The 17,132-nt window shown below is 59.7% G+C and overlaps 1 protein-coding gene across 4 annotated transcripts in view; it reads left to right on the forward strand.

Moving 5' to 3' along the window:
• MATK (megakaryocyte-associated tyrosine kinase) overlaps positions 1-16,475 on the forward strand; it is a 36,183-nt gene extending 19,708 nt beyond the window's left edge. For 2 of the 4 annotated variants that reach the window (XM_050933776.1, XM_050933779.1), the window contains exons 3-13: positions 1,932-2,010; positions 2,922-3,035; positions 5,618-5,837; positions 8,023-8,116; positions 8,412-8,477; positions 8,957-9,056; positions 13,101-13,185; positions 13,666-13,739; positions 14,241-14,436; positions 15,170-15,256; positions 15,637-16,475. In XM_050933776.1, coding sequence (XP_050789733.1) covers positions 1,932-2,010; positions 2,922-3,035; positions 5,618-5,837; positions 8,023-8,116; positions 8,412-8,477; positions 8,957-9,056; positions 13,101-13,185; positions 13,666-13,739; positions 14,241-14,436; positions 15,170-15,256; positions 15,637-15,819 — 1,298 coding nt within the window. In that variant the 3' untranslated portion in view covers positions 15,820-16,475. Of the gene's footprint in view, positions 1-1,931; positions 2,011-2,921; positions 3,036-3,634; positions 3,751-5,617; positions 5,838-8,022; positions 8,117-8,411; positions 8,478-8,956; positions 9,057-13,100; positions 13,186-13,665; positions 13,740-14,240; positions 14,437-15,169; positions 15,257-15,636 lie in introns of all 4 variants that reach the window. The other 2 variants (XM_050933777.1, XM_050933778.1) reach the window with 2 other exon arrangements.
• The last annotated feature ends 657 nt before the right edge of the window (positions 16,476-17,132 follow it).

Consider the following 17,132-nt stretch of genomic DNA (forward strand, 5'->3'; position numbering starts at 1 on the left):
GGCTGGGTCACCGGATGGGGATGGCCAGGGCTGGGCCGGGTCACTGGATGGGGCGGGGCAGGGCTGGACCGGGTCACTGGATGGGGAGGGGCAGGGCTCTGAGGTGGCACTTGATGGGGAGGGGCAGGGCTCTAAGGTGGCACTGGAAGGGGGAGGGGCAGGGCTGTGCCAGGTCACTGGATTGAGAGGGCCAGGGCTGGGCTGGGTCACTGGATGGGGAGGGGCAGGGCTCTGAGGTGGCACTGGATGGGGAGGGGCAGGGCTGGGCCAGGTCACTGGATTGAGAGGGGCAGGGCTGGGCTGGGTCACTGGATGGGGAGGGGCAGGGCTGGGCTGGGTCACTGGATGGGGAGGGGCAGGGCTCTGAGGTGGCACTGGAAGGGGGAGGGGCAGGGCTGGGCCAGGTCACTGGATGGGGAGGGGCAGGGCTCTGAGGTGGCACTGGAAGGGGGAGGGGCAGGGCTGTGCCAGGTCACTGGATTGAGAGGGGCAGGGCTGGGCTGGGTCACTGGATGGGGAGGGGCAGGACTCTGAGGTGGCACTGGATGGGGAGAGGCAGGGCTCTGAGGTGGCACTGGAAGGGGGAGGGGCAGGGCTGGGCCAGGTCACTGGATGGGGAGGGGCAGGGCTGTGCCAGGTCACTGGATTGAGAGGGGCAGGCTGGGCTGGGTCACTGGATGGGGAGGGGCAGGGCTCTGAGGTGGGACTGGATGTTCTCTCTAGCTAGGTGCTTGGCTGGCTGGCCCTTGCTCCCATGCCCAGGGACTAACTCATCACCCAGTGTGGGTCAGGAAGGGATTTTGCCCCATACCAGGCTGGTGGTGACCTGGGGTTGGGAGGGCGGTTCGCCTGCCTCTGCAGCGTGGGGGTGCAGGTCACTTGCCAGGTTCTCTGGGTCTCTCTCACTTACTCATTTCCCTGCCATTGCAGGGCCTCGGGCACTGGGGCCCCTTGGCGCCTCCTTGCTGTGTCTGTGGCACAGGCCGGTCTAGTTTCCTGTGGGCTGTAATACCTTGGTCTCATTTCGGTTGTTGGGTCAGTGTGTGGGGCTGGATTGGGGGGGAGGGGAGCTTTGAGCTCCAGGAAGTCAGGCTGGATGGCCTGGGGGTCCCTTCTGCCTTTAAACTCTAGGACCTAGTGGTTAGAGCAGGGCAGGGGAGTCCTGGCTCTAGGAAAGCATGTGATCTAGTGGGGACAGCAGAGGGACCAGGGGGTCAGGACTTCTGGGTCCTAGTCTTGGTTCTGCCACTGACTTGCTGGGTGGCCTTGGGCAAGACACCTCGGGGGTGGGGCGCCGGGGCTTCTCCCAAGTGCTCCCATCTGGCCTCAGGGAGAAGCCGCCCAGTGCCCTCAGTGGGAGCAGAGACGGGCCAGAGCCGAGCGCCTGAGAATCCCACCTTTCTATTGTTTCCATCTGCAAAGCCAGGATGCTGCCGTCTTGGGGAGGTGCAAGAGGGGTTGGGGGTAATGAAGGGATGATTGGTATGTGTTTGGAGGCTGTCAAGTGGGAAGGAGCTGTAAGGGGCCACGTCTTGGTGTAAAAGGACCTTGTGTGATGGTGGCTGGACAGTTCACCAGGCTCGTGTTAGGCTATGTGATCATTAGTCACAAAGATCAGCATCATGCTACACCTTACCCAGGTGCTGAGAGGGGAAAATGCCTTTCTGATAATAACAGTGACATGTAATCCCCCATTTCTACACCTCGAAGAATCTCAAAGCTCTTCACAACTGCACAACACGTAGTGGGAATCAGTTCACCCCAGACTAAAGGCAGCTGCTTCTGGGGTGGAGCGAAGCAGCTGTCCTAATGTTTGCTTGACAGTTTCTCTTTGAACAAGAAAACTCCAACAGAGTGGAGGCAGGGTTGGCCCCTGCAGTCCTTCCGTCTCTGCAGCCCAGAGACCAATGGCCGTCTCTGTCTCCTCCCAGGTGATTGCTGCATTTCCTCAGAGACAGGATTCCCCAGAGCTGCTGTGGATGCGCTGATGAGCCAGGCAGCATGTCAACAGTAAGTGGTGCAGGCTGCTCCAGCCCTCGCAGGGCCCCTGGCAGCACAAAATCCCAGGAGCATGGCTGACTTTCACTTTCCTGGAGGGCTGGATTTTCAGACCTGGGTGCCTGTAATGTGCACGAGCCCATGCACATGGGCAGCATGTGGGCACCACAGCCTGGGGAACACAGCCACACGGGGGGCAGATTGTGCAGGCACCACTGGTCAAGAAGGGGTCACTGAATGTGACATCCCAAGGTGAAATCCCGCTAACTCCCTCCCCCCACGCACTTGAAGGTCTCCCCTCCTCTCCTTCACCCACTCACCACCCTTTGGCTGGGCTGTGCCCTGGGACCATCTCCAAATGCATGGGTGGCCTAGCCCCTCCACTCCTCCTTTATGGAACCCCCGGTGCCAGGGTCTGACCCATTCCCTCGAGCTCCAAGGCATAAACCAGCCGCTATCTGCCTGGGGCCAGCAAGGAAGAGCCTTCCATCATGGGCAGATAATTGTCCTGTTGTCCCTTAATGGCGCTACGCGCCCCTTCTCCTGCAGCAGCTGGCACTGGGGGAGATGATCCCATCTGGCATGACACTGCTTGTCTTCCTAGCTAACCTACAGCGCCTGCACGCCCCTCTACCATTGCCTAGTTGGCATCTGTTTGCCTGGCAATACCTGGCATTGTGTCATACCCGCTCGACCCTTTGATCAGCTGTGGGGCACCCCATACCCCTTGCAGCTCGGGTGGAGAGTGCCCCAAAGTCACAGCGTGGAAGTGCCCATCTTGCCCTTGCAGTCCTGCAGGGGGTTCAGCCAGTCCCTAGAGCATGCCCCTTACACCCACCTGGAGGGGCGGCAGTCTCGTGTCTAGCTGCCGGGGGAGCAGGGCTTGTTGCCAGCTGCCCTCATGCCACCCCCTGTTGCCACAGAAATGCTGGTTGCCGGGGACGCAGTGCATCACCAAGCACGACCACACCAAGCCCAAAGCCCGCGAGCTCGCCTTCCGCAAGGGCGACATCGTCACCATCGTCGAGGTCTGCGAGGTGAGCCGGGCGGCGCAGGGCATGGGACATGAGCCCAGAGGGCCAGGCCGGCTGGCTCCAGCCTGTTGCACGAGCACTGGCGGAGGGGCTGCTCCCAAGGGCAAACCACCGTTAAGGGGACCTGCAGAAAGGGCAGCGGCTGCTTGCCCAAGTTCTCCTGGCAATGGGGCAAAAGCCCCCCGCCTCCCTCTAGGGGGCTTTGTTGGGCAGGGACCCCCTTTCCTTAGCCGTGTGTGTGCAGCGCCTGGCCCAGCCACACAGGCCCCAAGGAGCTGCTGTAACACTGCTCCATGAAGCATGGGTATAGAGCCGGCAGGGTCAGACTCTGATTTAGCCTAGGACAGCAGGATCCCACCTGGCACCACCCCACCGTCCATCCTCGCCCCCCCCAAGCTCGCCCCTCCCCCACATCACTCCCTTCCCAACTCCCCCACCCCCGTCACAGCAGCAATGAGAACCTGCCAGTGGAGGGAGTCGGGGGGTGAGGATTGCTGAGGGTGGGCTAGTGGAATTGTCTCCAGATGCCCCTTCCCGTGGGGAGTAAGACCCCTCCCCCCAAAGTGCCAGTGGCATCAAGATCCCACCACATTCCCCTGCAGCAGAAAGGCTGGTACCAAGCAAAACACAACGACACCGGCGAGGAGGGGCTACTCTCGGCCAGCTCGGTGCGGGAGCGTGAAGCCATCCGCGTCGACCCCAAGCTCAGCCTGATGCCGTGAGTACAGCCGAGCCCCCTGGCAGCCCCACCACTGAGGCATAGGGTGCGCTCACATTATGAAGGAGACCGATTTCCTTCCCACTTTTGGCTGGGGTCAGTGGATTCTACTGGTGCTGGCACCCACAGCCACCCAGAGCACCTGGGAGTTAACACCATGCCTAGGCCGCAGGCCTTGCCATGGCTCAGGACACATCTAGTAAGGGGGGAAGACAGGGTCATTTTACAGCTCTACTGGCTGATGTAGGAGTAACTCAAATCTCAGGCTTCAGGCCACGTGCTGGTCACTGTAGGGGTCAGGAAGGGGATATTCCCCACTCTATAGTCAGCTGCGTGGGGTTGGCCAGGTGCATTGTGGGTGCTTTTTGCCCTTCTCCCAAAGCATCAAGGATTGGCCCTAGCCACAGGCTGGATGTCTGGCTACGTGGGCCTCCCCTGGAGTGCCCCCCCCCCACCAGACTGGAGTGAGCAGGGGGTCAGCCCTGCTCTGGCTGGGAGAGGGGCCAGCTGGGTAGTGACCTTCTCCTGGGGCTATTGGTCTCTAGCGTGGCACTCAGAGGGGGTGGGTAGGTGGGCGGTTGGCTGGATGTAGTGCAGGAGCAGCTCATCCTCCGCCCCTTCCCCGCACTCCCCGGGACGGGAGGGAGCTCTGGAGGGGTGGGGGGCGGTCTCCGCTGTACTGCTTATGTGTGGAGCTGGGCCTGGTTCCCTAGTGCGTGTAGTGTGTTTCCTCTCAGGTGCCCTCAGGAGGAGTGGTAGATACGCTGGAGGGTAGGGATAGGCTACAGAGGGACCTAGACAAATTAGAGGATTGGGCCAAAAGAAACCTGATGAGGTTCAACAAGGACAAGTGCAGAGTCCTGCACTTAGGACAGAAGAATCCCATTCACTCTTACAGACTAGGGTCTGAGTGGCTAGCAGGGCTGGCTCCAGGCCCCAGCACGCCAAGCGCGTGCTTGGGGCGGCATGCCGCAGGGGGCACTCTGCCGGTTGCCAGGAGAGCAGCAGGTGGCTTCGGTGAACCTCCCACAGGCGTCCCTGCGGAGGGTCCGCTGGTCCTGCAGCTCCGGTGGAGCATCCGCAGGCACGCCTGCGGGAGGTCCACCGGAGCCTCGGGACCAGCGAGCGGCAGAGCACCCCTCATGGCGTGCCGCTGTGCTTGGGGTGGCGAAAATGGCTAGAGCCAGCCTTGGTGGCTAGGAAGTAGTTCTGCAGAAAAGGACCTAGGGGTTACAGTGAACGAGAAGCTGGATATGAGTCAACAGTGTGCCCTTGTTGCCAAGAAGGGTAAAGGCATTTTGGGCTGTATAAGTAGGGGCATTGCCAGCAGATCAAGGGACGTGATCGTTCCCCTCTATTCGACATTGGTGAGGCCTCATCTGGAGTACTGTGTCCTGTTTGGGGCCCCACACTACAAGAAGAATGTGGACAAACTGGAAAGAGTCCAGCAGAGGGCAACAAAAATGATTAGGGGCTGGAGCACATGACTTCTGAGGAGAGGCTGAGGGAACTGGGATTGTGTAGTCTGCAGAAGAGAAGAATGAGGATGGATCTAGACTGTTCTCAGTGGTAGCGGGTGACAGAAGAAGGAGTAATGGTCTCAAGTTGCAGTGAGGGAGGTCTAGGTTGGATATTAGGAAAAACTTTTTCACTAGGAGGGTGGTGAAACACTGGAATGGGTTACCTAGGGAGGTAGTGGAATCTCCTTCCTTAGAGGTTTTTAGGGTCAGGCTTGACAAAGCCTTGGCTAGGAAGATTCAGTTGGGAATTGGTCCGGCTCTGAGCAAGGGGTTGAACTAGATACCTCCTGAGGTCCCTTCCAACTCTGATATTCTATGATTCTATGATTCTTCTCCTTGTCCCCCAGCTGGTTCCATGGGAAGATCTCTGGTGTGGAGGCCGTGCAGGCGCTCCAGCCCCCTGAGGACGGGCTCTTCCTGGTGCGGGAGTCCATCCGGCACCCTGGGGACTACGTGCTGTGCGTCAGCTTCGGCAAGGAGGTCATCCACTACCGCGTCATCTACCAGGAGAACCGGCTGAGCATTGATGCCTCCGTCTGCTTCTACAACCTCATTGACATGATCGAGGTCAGTGGGACGCCTGCCCAGGGTCCCAGCCCCCCGTGGCAACTCGCGCAGGCATAGCTCCCTGGAGCCACTGGGCAAAGAAACTAGCCAGAGAAAAAGCATCAGGCCCAAGAGCACCCGGGCTCAGCTCCAGGGCTGCATAAGAATCTAGACAAGCAGATGCTCCATCCCGGGGAGTGCGGGGAGGGGGCGGCGGGCAAGCTACTCCTTCACTGCATCCAGCCACTCGCCCACCTTCCCCCCCCCCCGAGACCAACAGCCCCTGGAGAAGGTCATTGCTCAGCTGCCCCCGCCCAATCTTCTCAGTGCTCTGTTCCCAACCTGTGTGACTGCTGTCAGCCAAAACCGCACGATCTAAATATAGAGCTGCTGCTGAAACCCAGCGGAAGGAAGTGGAGTTTGCTATTTCTTAGCAGTCATCCTCAGGCCTTCTGCATCACCTCCCAGCCCAGGGCTGCTGTGACGAACTGGGAATGTTCTTGATGTTTCCTCTGAATACTGTGTTGGTGCCTCAGTGTCCCCTATGCAGTTCTTAAGTATCTAGGTGGTGGGATAAGGGCATGTGATTGCTGAAGAGCAAAGGGCCAGTGCACCTAAATGCCTGGCACTCTGTCTCCTAGCAACTGATGGCCTGGGCCCTCCTCTGCAAAGTTGCCAGCTGAAGGTGTTGGAGACAAAGAGATCAGGTGACCTCCTGGCCCGGGAAAGGAGCTGAGCAGAGAGGAGGGGCTAGGGGGGGTTGTTAGTCTGGAGCTGGCTGGGGACAAGGAGTGAAGTGCAGACGGGGGGGGGTCTGGCTCACTGCCCCCCAGAATGGACCCGGCCGAGAGGTCCAGTTCGCTGTACCTACAAGCTCTGTGTTAGACCCTGTTCCTGTCATCGAATAAACCTCTGTTTTACTGGCTGGCTGAGAGTCACGTCTGACTGCAAAGTGGGGGTGCAGGACCCTGTGGCTTTCCCAGGACCCCGCTGGGGTGGGCTCGCTGTGGGAAGCGCACGGAGGGGCAGAGGATGCTGAATGCTCCAAGGAGAGACCCAGGAGGTGAAGCCGTGTGAGCTTCTTGCCCTGAACAAGTCTGCTCCAAGGGAGAGGAGGCTCCCCAAAGTCCTGACTGGCTTGGTGGGGAGCAGTTCCAGAGCATCGCCCGGGGACTCCGTAACAGCTGCTGACACCCGAATCTGGGGAAAGGACCCTGCCGGACGAAGCAGGGATGTATTTTTATCCCTACCTAACAGGCAGAGAAACTGAGACGGGGAAAAGCAGCAAAGAGTTCTGTGGCACCTGCCTCCGACGAAGTGGGTATTCACCCCCAAAAGCTCATGCTCCAGTACATCTGTTAGTCTATAAGGTGCCCCAGGACTCTTAGTCTGGATCTGTAAAAGCAGCAAACACGGCTACCCCTCTGACACTTGAGACAGGGAGGTGGCCTACTCCTGGTTGCACAGTGAATCAGCCACAGAGCTGGAACTGGCCTTCAGGAGTCCTATGTGCCAATCCTGAGCCCTCCCAGGAGCCTGGGAGATGGACCTCGAGGGGGGGGGGGGCGGCGTTGGCGTTCTATTTTGCCTATGCCGAGTCCCACCAGGTGGCAGATCTCCATTGACAGATGGACACAATCACTGACTTGCCCAAGAGCACTAGTGGCTGAGCCAGGAATCAAACCCAGGTCTCCTGCAGCCTTGGCCAAGGCCCTGTTGGCCAGGCTTGGCCAGTTTTCCTGCTCTGGGTTAGAGGGCTTGGTAGGGCCTTGGTCTGGGAGGGTGGCAGCGCATTCCCAGTGGGGGCGGGGCTAGGAGAGGAGCTGTCCTGGCTGTTACAGTGCCCCCTACTGGTCACTTTGTGATGAGTTCGTTCCAGCTCCCTTTGACCGTCACTGGGGTCTGCGGTGTGTGCACACGCACACACAGAGTCTCAGCAACGCCTCCTGCAGGGAATGGGAGAGAGCAGCTCAGACACCCTCTCCCCCCACTCCGGCACAGTAGGCCACTCCAGCTCCATTGCAGAGTGGAGAGGGTGGCACAATCCTAGGGTGGTGTGGGACCCTCTGGGCTGCCAGTCCTGCTCTCTCTGGCAGGTCTCAGCACCTGCTTCCAGGTAGGGCTGGCATAACGCTGGGCTGTAGGGTGCAGCAGGCTTACTGGGCAGCAGCTGTGAGCCTGAGTAACTCTGTCTGTCTGTCTGCAGCACTATATGAAGGACCAGGGAGCCATCTGCACCAAGCTGGTAAAACCCAAACCAAAGCCTGGGCTGAAGTCTGCTGAGGAGGAGCTGGCCAAGGGTATGAGGGATCTGTCTGCAAACTGCAGGGGTGGGGGGTGAAGGGGGATGGGGACACCAGGGCAAGTGGCTGGGACTTTGGGGGGAAGGTAAATCCCCAGGGTCCAATGTTCTCGAGCAACAGAGCTGGGAGCTCTGGCCAAGGAAGCCCATTGCCAGGGCTGAGCTTGGTGGAGCTTATAGGGTGTGAAACTCGCACTCAGCTCACGGAGGGTCCTCGATCGGTGTCCAGGCCCAACACAGAGGGAAGACCCAGCCCTGCCCCTTGTAACTAGCCAGTCTCCTCTCACCTGCAGCTGGCTGGTTACTGAAACTGCAGCATCTCACACTGGGAGACAAGATTGGGGAAGGAGAATTCGGAGGTGAGCGCTCGGGGCAGTCCAGGGAAGGGGTGGATCCTGAGGTGGCATGAGGCCTTGCCCACCCAGTGCATGGATTGGGCTCTGGGGAGCAGGCTGGGTGGGCAGCCCTGGAGGCTGAGTCCCTCTGTACAGCCGGGCAGCGCTGGGCACACCCCCTTGCTCCCATCAGCAAGCCCTGTGGGAGCCATGGGGGGCTAAGCTGGGAGGGTCTCGTGGCTGGGATGGACTGGGGGGATAGTTATCACGGGGACGTGCATACCAGGCCCCTAGGAGCCACGCCATGACGGACCCCCCAGGCTCACTCCCAGGCTGGACTCGCCCTTGGAGTCACCCCTCCCCCGCTTTCCCTTCACCTCCTCCAGATGTGGATGGGCTACTCAGCTGTGCCCTCCCTGCCCCAGACCCTGCTTCCATTTCCGCCTCGCCAGGCTGGGGCCGCCATCTTAGCGCCTGACCACCCTCTCTCCCCACCCCCGCAGCCGTCCTGCAGGGAGAGTACATGGGGCAGAAAGTGGCCGTGAAGAACGTCAAGTGCGACGTCACCGCCCAGGCCTTTCTCGCTGAGACCGCTGCCATGACGTAAGAGCTAAGAGGCTGGGCGGGCGCTCCCTTCCCTGCCCCCCGGTGCTCTGCAGGATTCCCCAGCGAGCAGGGAGCAGGGGCATGGGCAGCCTGCGGGGGATGACCGAGCATGCAGGGATCCTACTGGGGGCTGTGTGCGGGAGATGGAGAGCAGGCCGACAGGACAGACTTGTGCTGGTAAAGCTGCATTGCTCGGGGTGTGATCTCTGAGCCCCAGGGCTAAGCCGCTGTACCAGGAGAGCTCCTCTAATGGGGTGGGCAGGGGCTGGAATAAGTGACGCTGACGAAAGCGTGGTTTGGCCAGCGTGACTGGCATCCGCACTAGGCGCACTTTGCTGGTCTAGCACCATGGCTCTCAACCTTTCCAGCTACTGTACCCCTTTCTGGAGCCCGAGGCCCGAGCCCCGTCTCCCAGGGCTGAAGCATGTAACTTAGTTTTGTGGGGCCCCCTGTGATGTGAGGCCCCAGGCAACTGCCCTGTTGGCCACACCCTAACACTGGCCCTGCACTTTCAACCCCCATAAAGCTGTCCTGTGACCCGCTGGGGGTCCTGATGCCCAGGTTGAGAAACACCGATCTAGATGAGCGGCAAAGAGTCCTGTGGCACCTTGTAGACTAACAGACGTATTGGAGCATGAGCTTTCGTGGTGAATACCCACTTCGTCGGATGCATCCATAGCTCATGCTCCAATACATCTGTTAGTCTATAAGGGGCCACAGAACTCTGCCACTTTTACAGATCAGACTAACACGGCTACCCCTCTGACACTGATCTAGATGAGTGAACACACCCCCCTGGAAGACCTCTGCGTACCCCCAGGGGTACATGTACCCCTGGCTGAGAACCCCTGGACTAGCAAGGGAGTAGCCTGGTGAAGAGCTGGCATCCCTCTGTGAGACCGGGAGCTGTGTGTGTTTGTGAGAGAGACTGTGTGTTTTCATAATGAAACTCAGTAATAACTACTGATAATTTACAGTGACTGTGATTTCAATATTAATCATTTATTATTCTGACTCCTTCTTAGCATTATATTGTGGTGGCCTCCATCCAGCCAGAGCCCCCCAGTGGGGGCACTGGACAAACACGTAGTGAGGGACAGCCCGTGCCCCGAAGAGAAACCTTGCTAGAGAAATTCAGGCTGGCAATAAGGCGTGCCCTTTGAACAGCGGGCTTAGCGAAGCACTGGAATAACTTGCCAAGGATGTGGCAGACTCTCCATCTCCTGCAGTCTTTAAATCTAGACTGGATGTGTCTTTCCAGCTCAGCCACAAGTTATGGGCTGGATGCAGGACTGACTGGGCGAGGCTCTCAGGCCTGTGCTCTAATCAGAGCGGCCCCTTCTGGCTGTAAGGTCTGTGACTGTAGGATGGGGTTCCCAGGTGTCCGGTTTGCGACTGGAACGCCTGGCTGAAAAGGGACCCTGACGGCTCCGGTCGGCACCACCGACTGGGCTGTTAAAAGTCTGGTCAGCAGCGCAGCAGGGACCAAGGGCTAAGGCAGGCTTCCTACCTGCCCTGGCTCCACACTGCTCTTGGAAGCAGCCACCAGGCCCCTGCAGTCCCTAGGTGCTGGGGTAGCCAGGGAGGCTCCATTGCCCCACCTTGAGTATTGGCTCCACAGCTCTTATTGGCTGGAAAGGCAGAGCGCACTGCGCAGCGCCGCCTGACCGCCCATACGCCTAAAGGCTGCAGGGACCTGGCAGCTGCTTCCTTGGAGCTATGGTAAGCGTCTCCGGGACCCCGCACCACCACCCCCGCACCTCAACTCCCTGGCCCAGCATGGAGCCACTTCCTGCACCCCAAACCCCTCATTCCCACTCCCAGCTGGAGCCCTCACTCCCACACACCCCAACCCCCTGGCCCAGCCCAGAGCCCCCTCCTGCACCCAAACCTCTCATCTCTGGCCCCCTCACCCCTTCCTGCAACCCAATCCCCTGCCCCAGCCTGGTGAAAGTGAGTGAGGGTGGGGAAGAGCGAGTGATGGAGGGAGGGGGGATGAAGCAAGTGGGGGTGGGCCCCCAGAGTAGGGGCGTGGCATGGGCAGGGCCTCAGAGAAGGGCCGGACAGGGGGTACAGTTTTGTGGGATTAGAAAGTTGGGAACCCTACTGTGGGAAGAGCTCTGAGTGTAAGAGCCAAGCCCTAGCAGGGGGAGCTGCGGTGGGCACTGCCAACAGGTCTCCATGTGGGGGGTAATAGAACGAAGAGGGTCTTTCCCTACAGATTAGCTGGTGGGAGCAGCAGTTACATGTGGCCCCTGCGGAGCAGAGGGGGAAGTGGTGGCTTTGCAGGTTTTCCCCATGTGAGAGGGAGGGACCAGGGTGCTTGCTGGGGAGCCAGGCATCCCCCTCCCATTGCTGGCAGAGCAGACAGGTGAGCTTGTGGGTGGGGTAAATTGTGGAAGGCTCTGATAGCTAGGACAAGGGGTTCAGCTACCCCCAGTGCCAGGCAGCTTAGCCCAGGTGGGGGCCCCCCACAAGCATTAGCAGCCCCCAAGCTTTACATGGGTGGCCACCCCTGCAAGGGGCACAGCTTAGCAGAATGTCTGGGCCCTGTACGAACCCAGAGCTGGCCCGGTGTTGAGTGACCGTGTCCAGCGGTTAGTCTGACGGATACTCACCCCACAAAGAACAAGGCTGTAGTCAGGGCCCTGGGAGCCCCAGGATTGCAGCCTGCCTGCTAGGGAGCACGCTGCAGAATTAGGCTCCAGCAGCTCAGCTTTTGTTTTGCGTGTGTAACACTGACAGACCCCAGTTGTCAGCAGGCAGGATTGAACCCAGGACCTCGGGAGCTTAGTGCATGAGTCTGTACCCCAGGAGCTAAGAGCCAACTGGCTGCCAGCTAAGCCTGTAGAGGCGACTCATTTTCTCTCTCTCTCTCAGTGGTTTCGGTGCCATTAGATGGGACAGAACCCCACACCCAGGAAGTGTGTGGGTTACATGTGTTCCCTGTGTCCCCTCCCTCGCAGGACAGGGGCTGGGTGTATGTGTGTGTGTGGGGGGGGTTCCCTGTGTCCATCTCCCTCGCAGGACAGGGGCTTGGTGTGTGTGTGTGTGTGTGGGGGGGTTCCCTGTGTCCCTCTCCCTCGCAGGACAGGAGCTGGGTGTGTGTGTGTGTGTGTGGGGTTCCCTGTGTCCCTCTCCCTCGCAGGACAGGGGCTGGGTGTGTGTGTGTGTGTGTGGGGGGTTCCCTGTGTCCCTCTCCCTCGCAGGACAGGGGCTGGGTGTGTCTGTGTGTGTGTGTGGGGGTTCCCTGTGTCCATCTCCCTCGCAGGACAGGGGCTTGGTGTGTGTGTGTGTGGGGGGGGTTCCCTGTGTCCATCTCCCTCGCAGGACAGGGGCTTGGTGTGTGTGTGTGTGGGGGGGTTCCCTGTGTCCATCTCCCTCGCAGGACAGGGGCTGGGTGTATGTCTGTGATTGTGATTGCATGTGTGTGTGTGTGTGTGTGTGTGTGTATGTATTCCCCATGGCCCCTCCCTCGCAGCCTAGTTCCCTGTGTCCCCTCCCTCGCAGGACAGGGGCTGGGTGTGTGTTTGTGTATTCCCCATGCCCCCCTCCCTTGCAGGCCAGGGCTGTGTGTGTGTGTAGGGGGGTTCCTTGTGTCCCCCTCCCTCAAAGCCAGGGGCTATCTCCGTGTGCGTGCCACATATAGTTAGAGTCTTCCCCTCGGCAGGAGCGGCGCCAGGGTTTCTGTCGCCATAGGCAGAATTCGGGGGGCAGCATTTTGTGTGCTCCCCACGGGGCGCACGGGAGCTTCCAGTTCCACTCCCATCGCGCCGCCGAAGAAGGACCCTCCACCGAAACGCCGCAGGCGACAGTAGCAGTCATTGAGCTGCTCAATTGCCTGTTTTCCATGGCACGTCGGCTGAAGGTCCTTCTTTGGCAGCGCAATGGGAGCGGAACCGTGTGGAGCATACAAAATGCCGCCCCCCAAATCCTGGCGCCCTAGGAGACCGCCAAGGGTCGCCTAATGGAAGCGCCAGCCCTGCCCCCTGGCCCAGCACCGGACTGACGTTTCCTTGACGTGGCCATTCCCTCCTCCAGGAAGGTCCGTCACAAAAACCTGGTGCGGCTGCTGGGCGTGATCCTGCACAACGGCCTCTATATCGTCATGGAGTACATGAGCAAGGTGAGAGCATCGTGGGCCCAGCCTGCCCTGCTGCATCAGAGCAAACCAGGGTCCCCAACCGGCCCTTTGCACCAGTGATGCCTCTCCAGCACCTCTGTTCCCCGGGCACGCAGGGGCTGGAGCCTGGCCTGGAGAGCAGTTCATGGCTAGGCGGCAGGGTCAGATCCGGCCTGGGTCAGCAGTGACTGGAAACCCTTCCTCTCTGGGAAGATGGTGGGTCCCAGGGCAGTTTGCAGGGAATAGGCCCCGTTGCAAACCCAACCCCTGCAGAGAGGCCAGGGACCGACTGGGCCGTGGAGACCATTCTTCCAGCTCATCCTGCATGGGGGGCAGTAAGATCAGGCAGGAGGCATGGGTGGGGGGCAGCGCTAGCCCAGCTGGCGGGCCAGAGGGCTCCTGTCACCGGGGCTGGCCGTGCAGAACCTTTCGCTAATGCAAGAGGTGACAGGTTCTCATAAGTGTTTCTCTCTCCTCCGGCAGGGGAACCTGGTTAACTTCCTGCGGACACGGGGCAGATCGGTCCTCCAGCCCGAGCAGCTCATCCAGTTCGCCCTGTGAGTCCTGCACCTTTCCCCCACTGTGGCCTGGATGCTCCAAGCAGGGGATAATTCTGTCCTTGCAGTCAGGACAAGCCTTGTCTAAAGTTACCCTCATCACAGGTGGCCCCTTTCCATGCCCTCTGTCCCCTCAAGAATCTAAAGCGCTTCACATTTCTCCTGGGAGGCAGGCCCCAGCCATTGTCCTCATTTCCCAAAGGGAAAATGATTTGCCCAGGGCCACACAGTGAGTCAGTGGTGGAGCGGGGAATCCTGAGTCCCAGTCCCCTGCCCTGCACAGGTCGGAGGCTGGGGTTAGGTTATGCTCTTATTCGAGCTGCAAAGGGATGGCACGCCCCAGGCAGGCTGCAGCCAAGAGTTGTCCTCTTTAGTGAGGGGCTAAGTCATGTCTGTGGTTCAAGGGTAGAGGTTGGGTGTGAAGATGGGCACTGAATACAGCTGATCCCTTCTCCCTCCATGCACCCGCTGCCCTTGGTTTTGGCTGCCCATGGTGTGCAGGGACATCTCCCAGGGGATGGACTACCTGGAGTCCAAGAAGCTGGTGCACAGGGACCTTGCTGCCCGCAACATCCTGATCTCAGAGGAGAATGTGGCCAAAGTGAGTGACTTCGGCTTGGCCAAGGTGGACCCAAAAGGCGTAGATGCCACCAAGCTGCCAGTCAAGTGGACGGCTCCAGAGGCCCTGAAAAACAATGTGAGTGAGGGGGAGGGGACTGGCAGGGCCACCTGGCCCAGCCCTGCCTTCTGCAGGGCTCCCGCCCTTCACATCATCTTGGTGACCCCAAGTGAGCTTTGTCACAGGCCGTGATGCCCACATTTGACACTGGTACAGCAACATGCTTGGGTGGTGCCCGTGCAGCCACACGTCTCCCAGCCCAGCCGTACGTTTCCCTGTGCCTGAGCATCCCCCGTGCTGCCTCGCCTGCTTCATCTCAGTGCATTCTGGGAGAATCCGGGCAGCTGTCCTGTCATGCATCAGCAGGGGGCGAAGTGCCCAGGCACACGTGCGCAGAGTGGCACCAGCGTGGCAATGCATCCTGGGATTGCTAGTGCACCGAGAACAGGGAGCAAGGCAGAGCCGCCAAACCGGTTACATGGAGACACCCAGGAGCCAGCCTGGGCCTCTGGCAAAGCGACACCCGCTGGGCTGCCATGTGTGCAGGCACAGTCGTGTGTGGAGCCAGCTGTGTCACATCTGGTTACAGACCCAGATCCAGTTACACGAGAGACAGGGCCAAGGAGATTCTCTCCAAAGGGCCCATCCCCCAATTCGTGGCCCTGCCACTCTCCTGGAGCACTCAGAAATGGGGCGAGGCCGTTCACCGGGTGGGATACAGGCTCTTGCCCCCATCCCTGGCCTGTGTCACCAGCCCTGCGTGGCTTTGTGGCTGCTTGCTGCGGCATCACCTTCCTCACATTCCCTGCAGAAATTCTCAACCAAGTCGGACGTCTGGAGCTATGGGATCCTCCTGTGGGAACTGTTCTCCTACGGCCGGGCGCCCTACTCCAAGATGGTGAGTGCTGGCTGGCTCCTGACATCCCTGGGCTAAGGCCTAGATGGCACAAGGATCCAGTTAAACCTGATTTCTTGGGTCTTGCTAATGCCAAATGCCTGGGCGTGGGGGAAGCATGAGAGCGCCAGTGCCATGGAGAGCCACTGTTCTATGGGGTATGGAGGTGCCGTGTGGAGCAGGGGTGCAGCAGGAGTGGCTGTGTCAGAGGGGGAGATGGGGGCTCGAGGGTGGGTGAGAGCATGCAGACAGAGGTGGGCAGGATTTAGCACTGCCCCGGGTGGTGATGGGATGGATCATGGCATTACTCTGCAGAAAGGCCCTGGCTGGATGCAGAAAGGGAGCCAGGGAGCTCACAGCAGGTCTCTCTCTCTCTGCCCAAGACTCTGAAGGAAGTGACGGAGAAGGTGGAGAAGGGGTACCGGATGGAGGCCCCTGAGGATTGCCCGCCCTCCCTCTACACCCTGATGAAGAGCTGCTGGGAGACAGAGCCGGGGAAGCGGCCTTCCTTCAGGAAACTCACCGAGAAACTGCAGAAGGAGCTGAAGCACATAGGGGACAGTTAGCCCTGGTGGCTCCTGCTCCCAGGGCCGCAACAGCCCCGACTCCCTGCGCCTGCACGAGGCTGAGAGACTGGTTCCAAGGGGCCCATAATTACCCTGGCAGCCCTAGCATGTCCCTACCATGAGCACAGCTCTCCGAGAGCGCGTACAGGCTGGGAACAGACTGTCATCGTGTGCCTCATGGGTACATGTACGCCGGGGGTGTGCTCAGTTCTGAACCGTGCCTGGCAGGTTTCTGATTCGTTCAGGATGAGTCTGGTCACATGGCCCTGTGGATTGCAATCTGGTGGCCATATGCCCCCACCCCCGTCCACTAGCCACAAACTACAGCTCAGGGATGGCTGGGAGGAGTGTCCCATTGCACTGAGCCAGCAGCGCCCTCCTGTGGCGGGTGCTCAAGCATGAGAGCCATTGACACTCCTGCAATCAGCGCAAATGGCCGAAATGTTCAGCGTAGCCAGGGCGTCTCCAGGGCCCAGGGGTTGGGCTGGGGCTGGGGCGGGAGAATGGTGGGTGGAGAGGAAGTGCTGCTCTCTAGCTCTTGGAACCTGGACTCGGTTCTCCGGAGGCTCCTGCTGATGTTTATTTCCACGTGTTTGCCTCATGTTTTAGTGACTGAAAATGTGTCAGCAGCACAAAATGAACAGAGTCCCACTGTCCTCTGCCTGGCCCGTGAGTTATTCATCAGGACCAGCTGACATTCGGCAAAATTCAGCCAAAGTAGCTCATCAGCTTCATGGCTAAAGGCATCGTTGTAACAGGGGATGCCCGATTGGGTGTCAGGCCCGGCCTTTGCCTCAGTTTCCCTTTGTGGAGGTCTCCAGCCAGACTCTTGTAAGTCAAGTAAGCCTTCCCCTGCTTGCCAGTGTCTCAGCCCCTGCTGCCTGGTGTTCCCTCCAGCCTGTTCCTCTTTAGGTTTCTGCCCCTTGCTGCCAGCAGCTCCAGCTTGGCATGGCTCGCCCTCACCCAGCTGCCAGTTGGCCTGTAGGTGTCACCTGATCCCAGACCTGGCACCTGGGCGGTGGCCAAGTAGTTGCAGGTGGGGCGAAGGCCAGCCCATGCTGCGACAGTCATTTGGATTAGCCAGCAAGGAAAGTGGCTTCTTTCTTCGAGACACTGCTGACGCACCCCCCTCTACACACAGTGTAGTAAGATGAGGCCCTGAAACAAACTCTTGTGTCAGAGGCCCAGTCTGAGGCCTGAAGCCTGAACCAAAGTACTTCCAGGTATTTCTAAGCAAAAGCTGGGCTGTGAGCCAGGCAGTGGGCACATATCCACACCTAATGTACATACACAGCAGCACACAACCAGCCACA

The sequence above is a fragment of the Gopherus flavomarginatus genome, chromosome 24, assembly GCF_025201925.1.
Source record: "Gopherus flavomarginatus isolate rGopFla2 chromosome 24, rGopFla2.mat.asm, whole genome shotgun sequence".
NCBI classification, from domain to species: domain Eukaryota; kingdom Metazoa; phylum Chordata; order Testudines; family Testudinidae; genus Gopherus; species Gopherus flavomarginatus.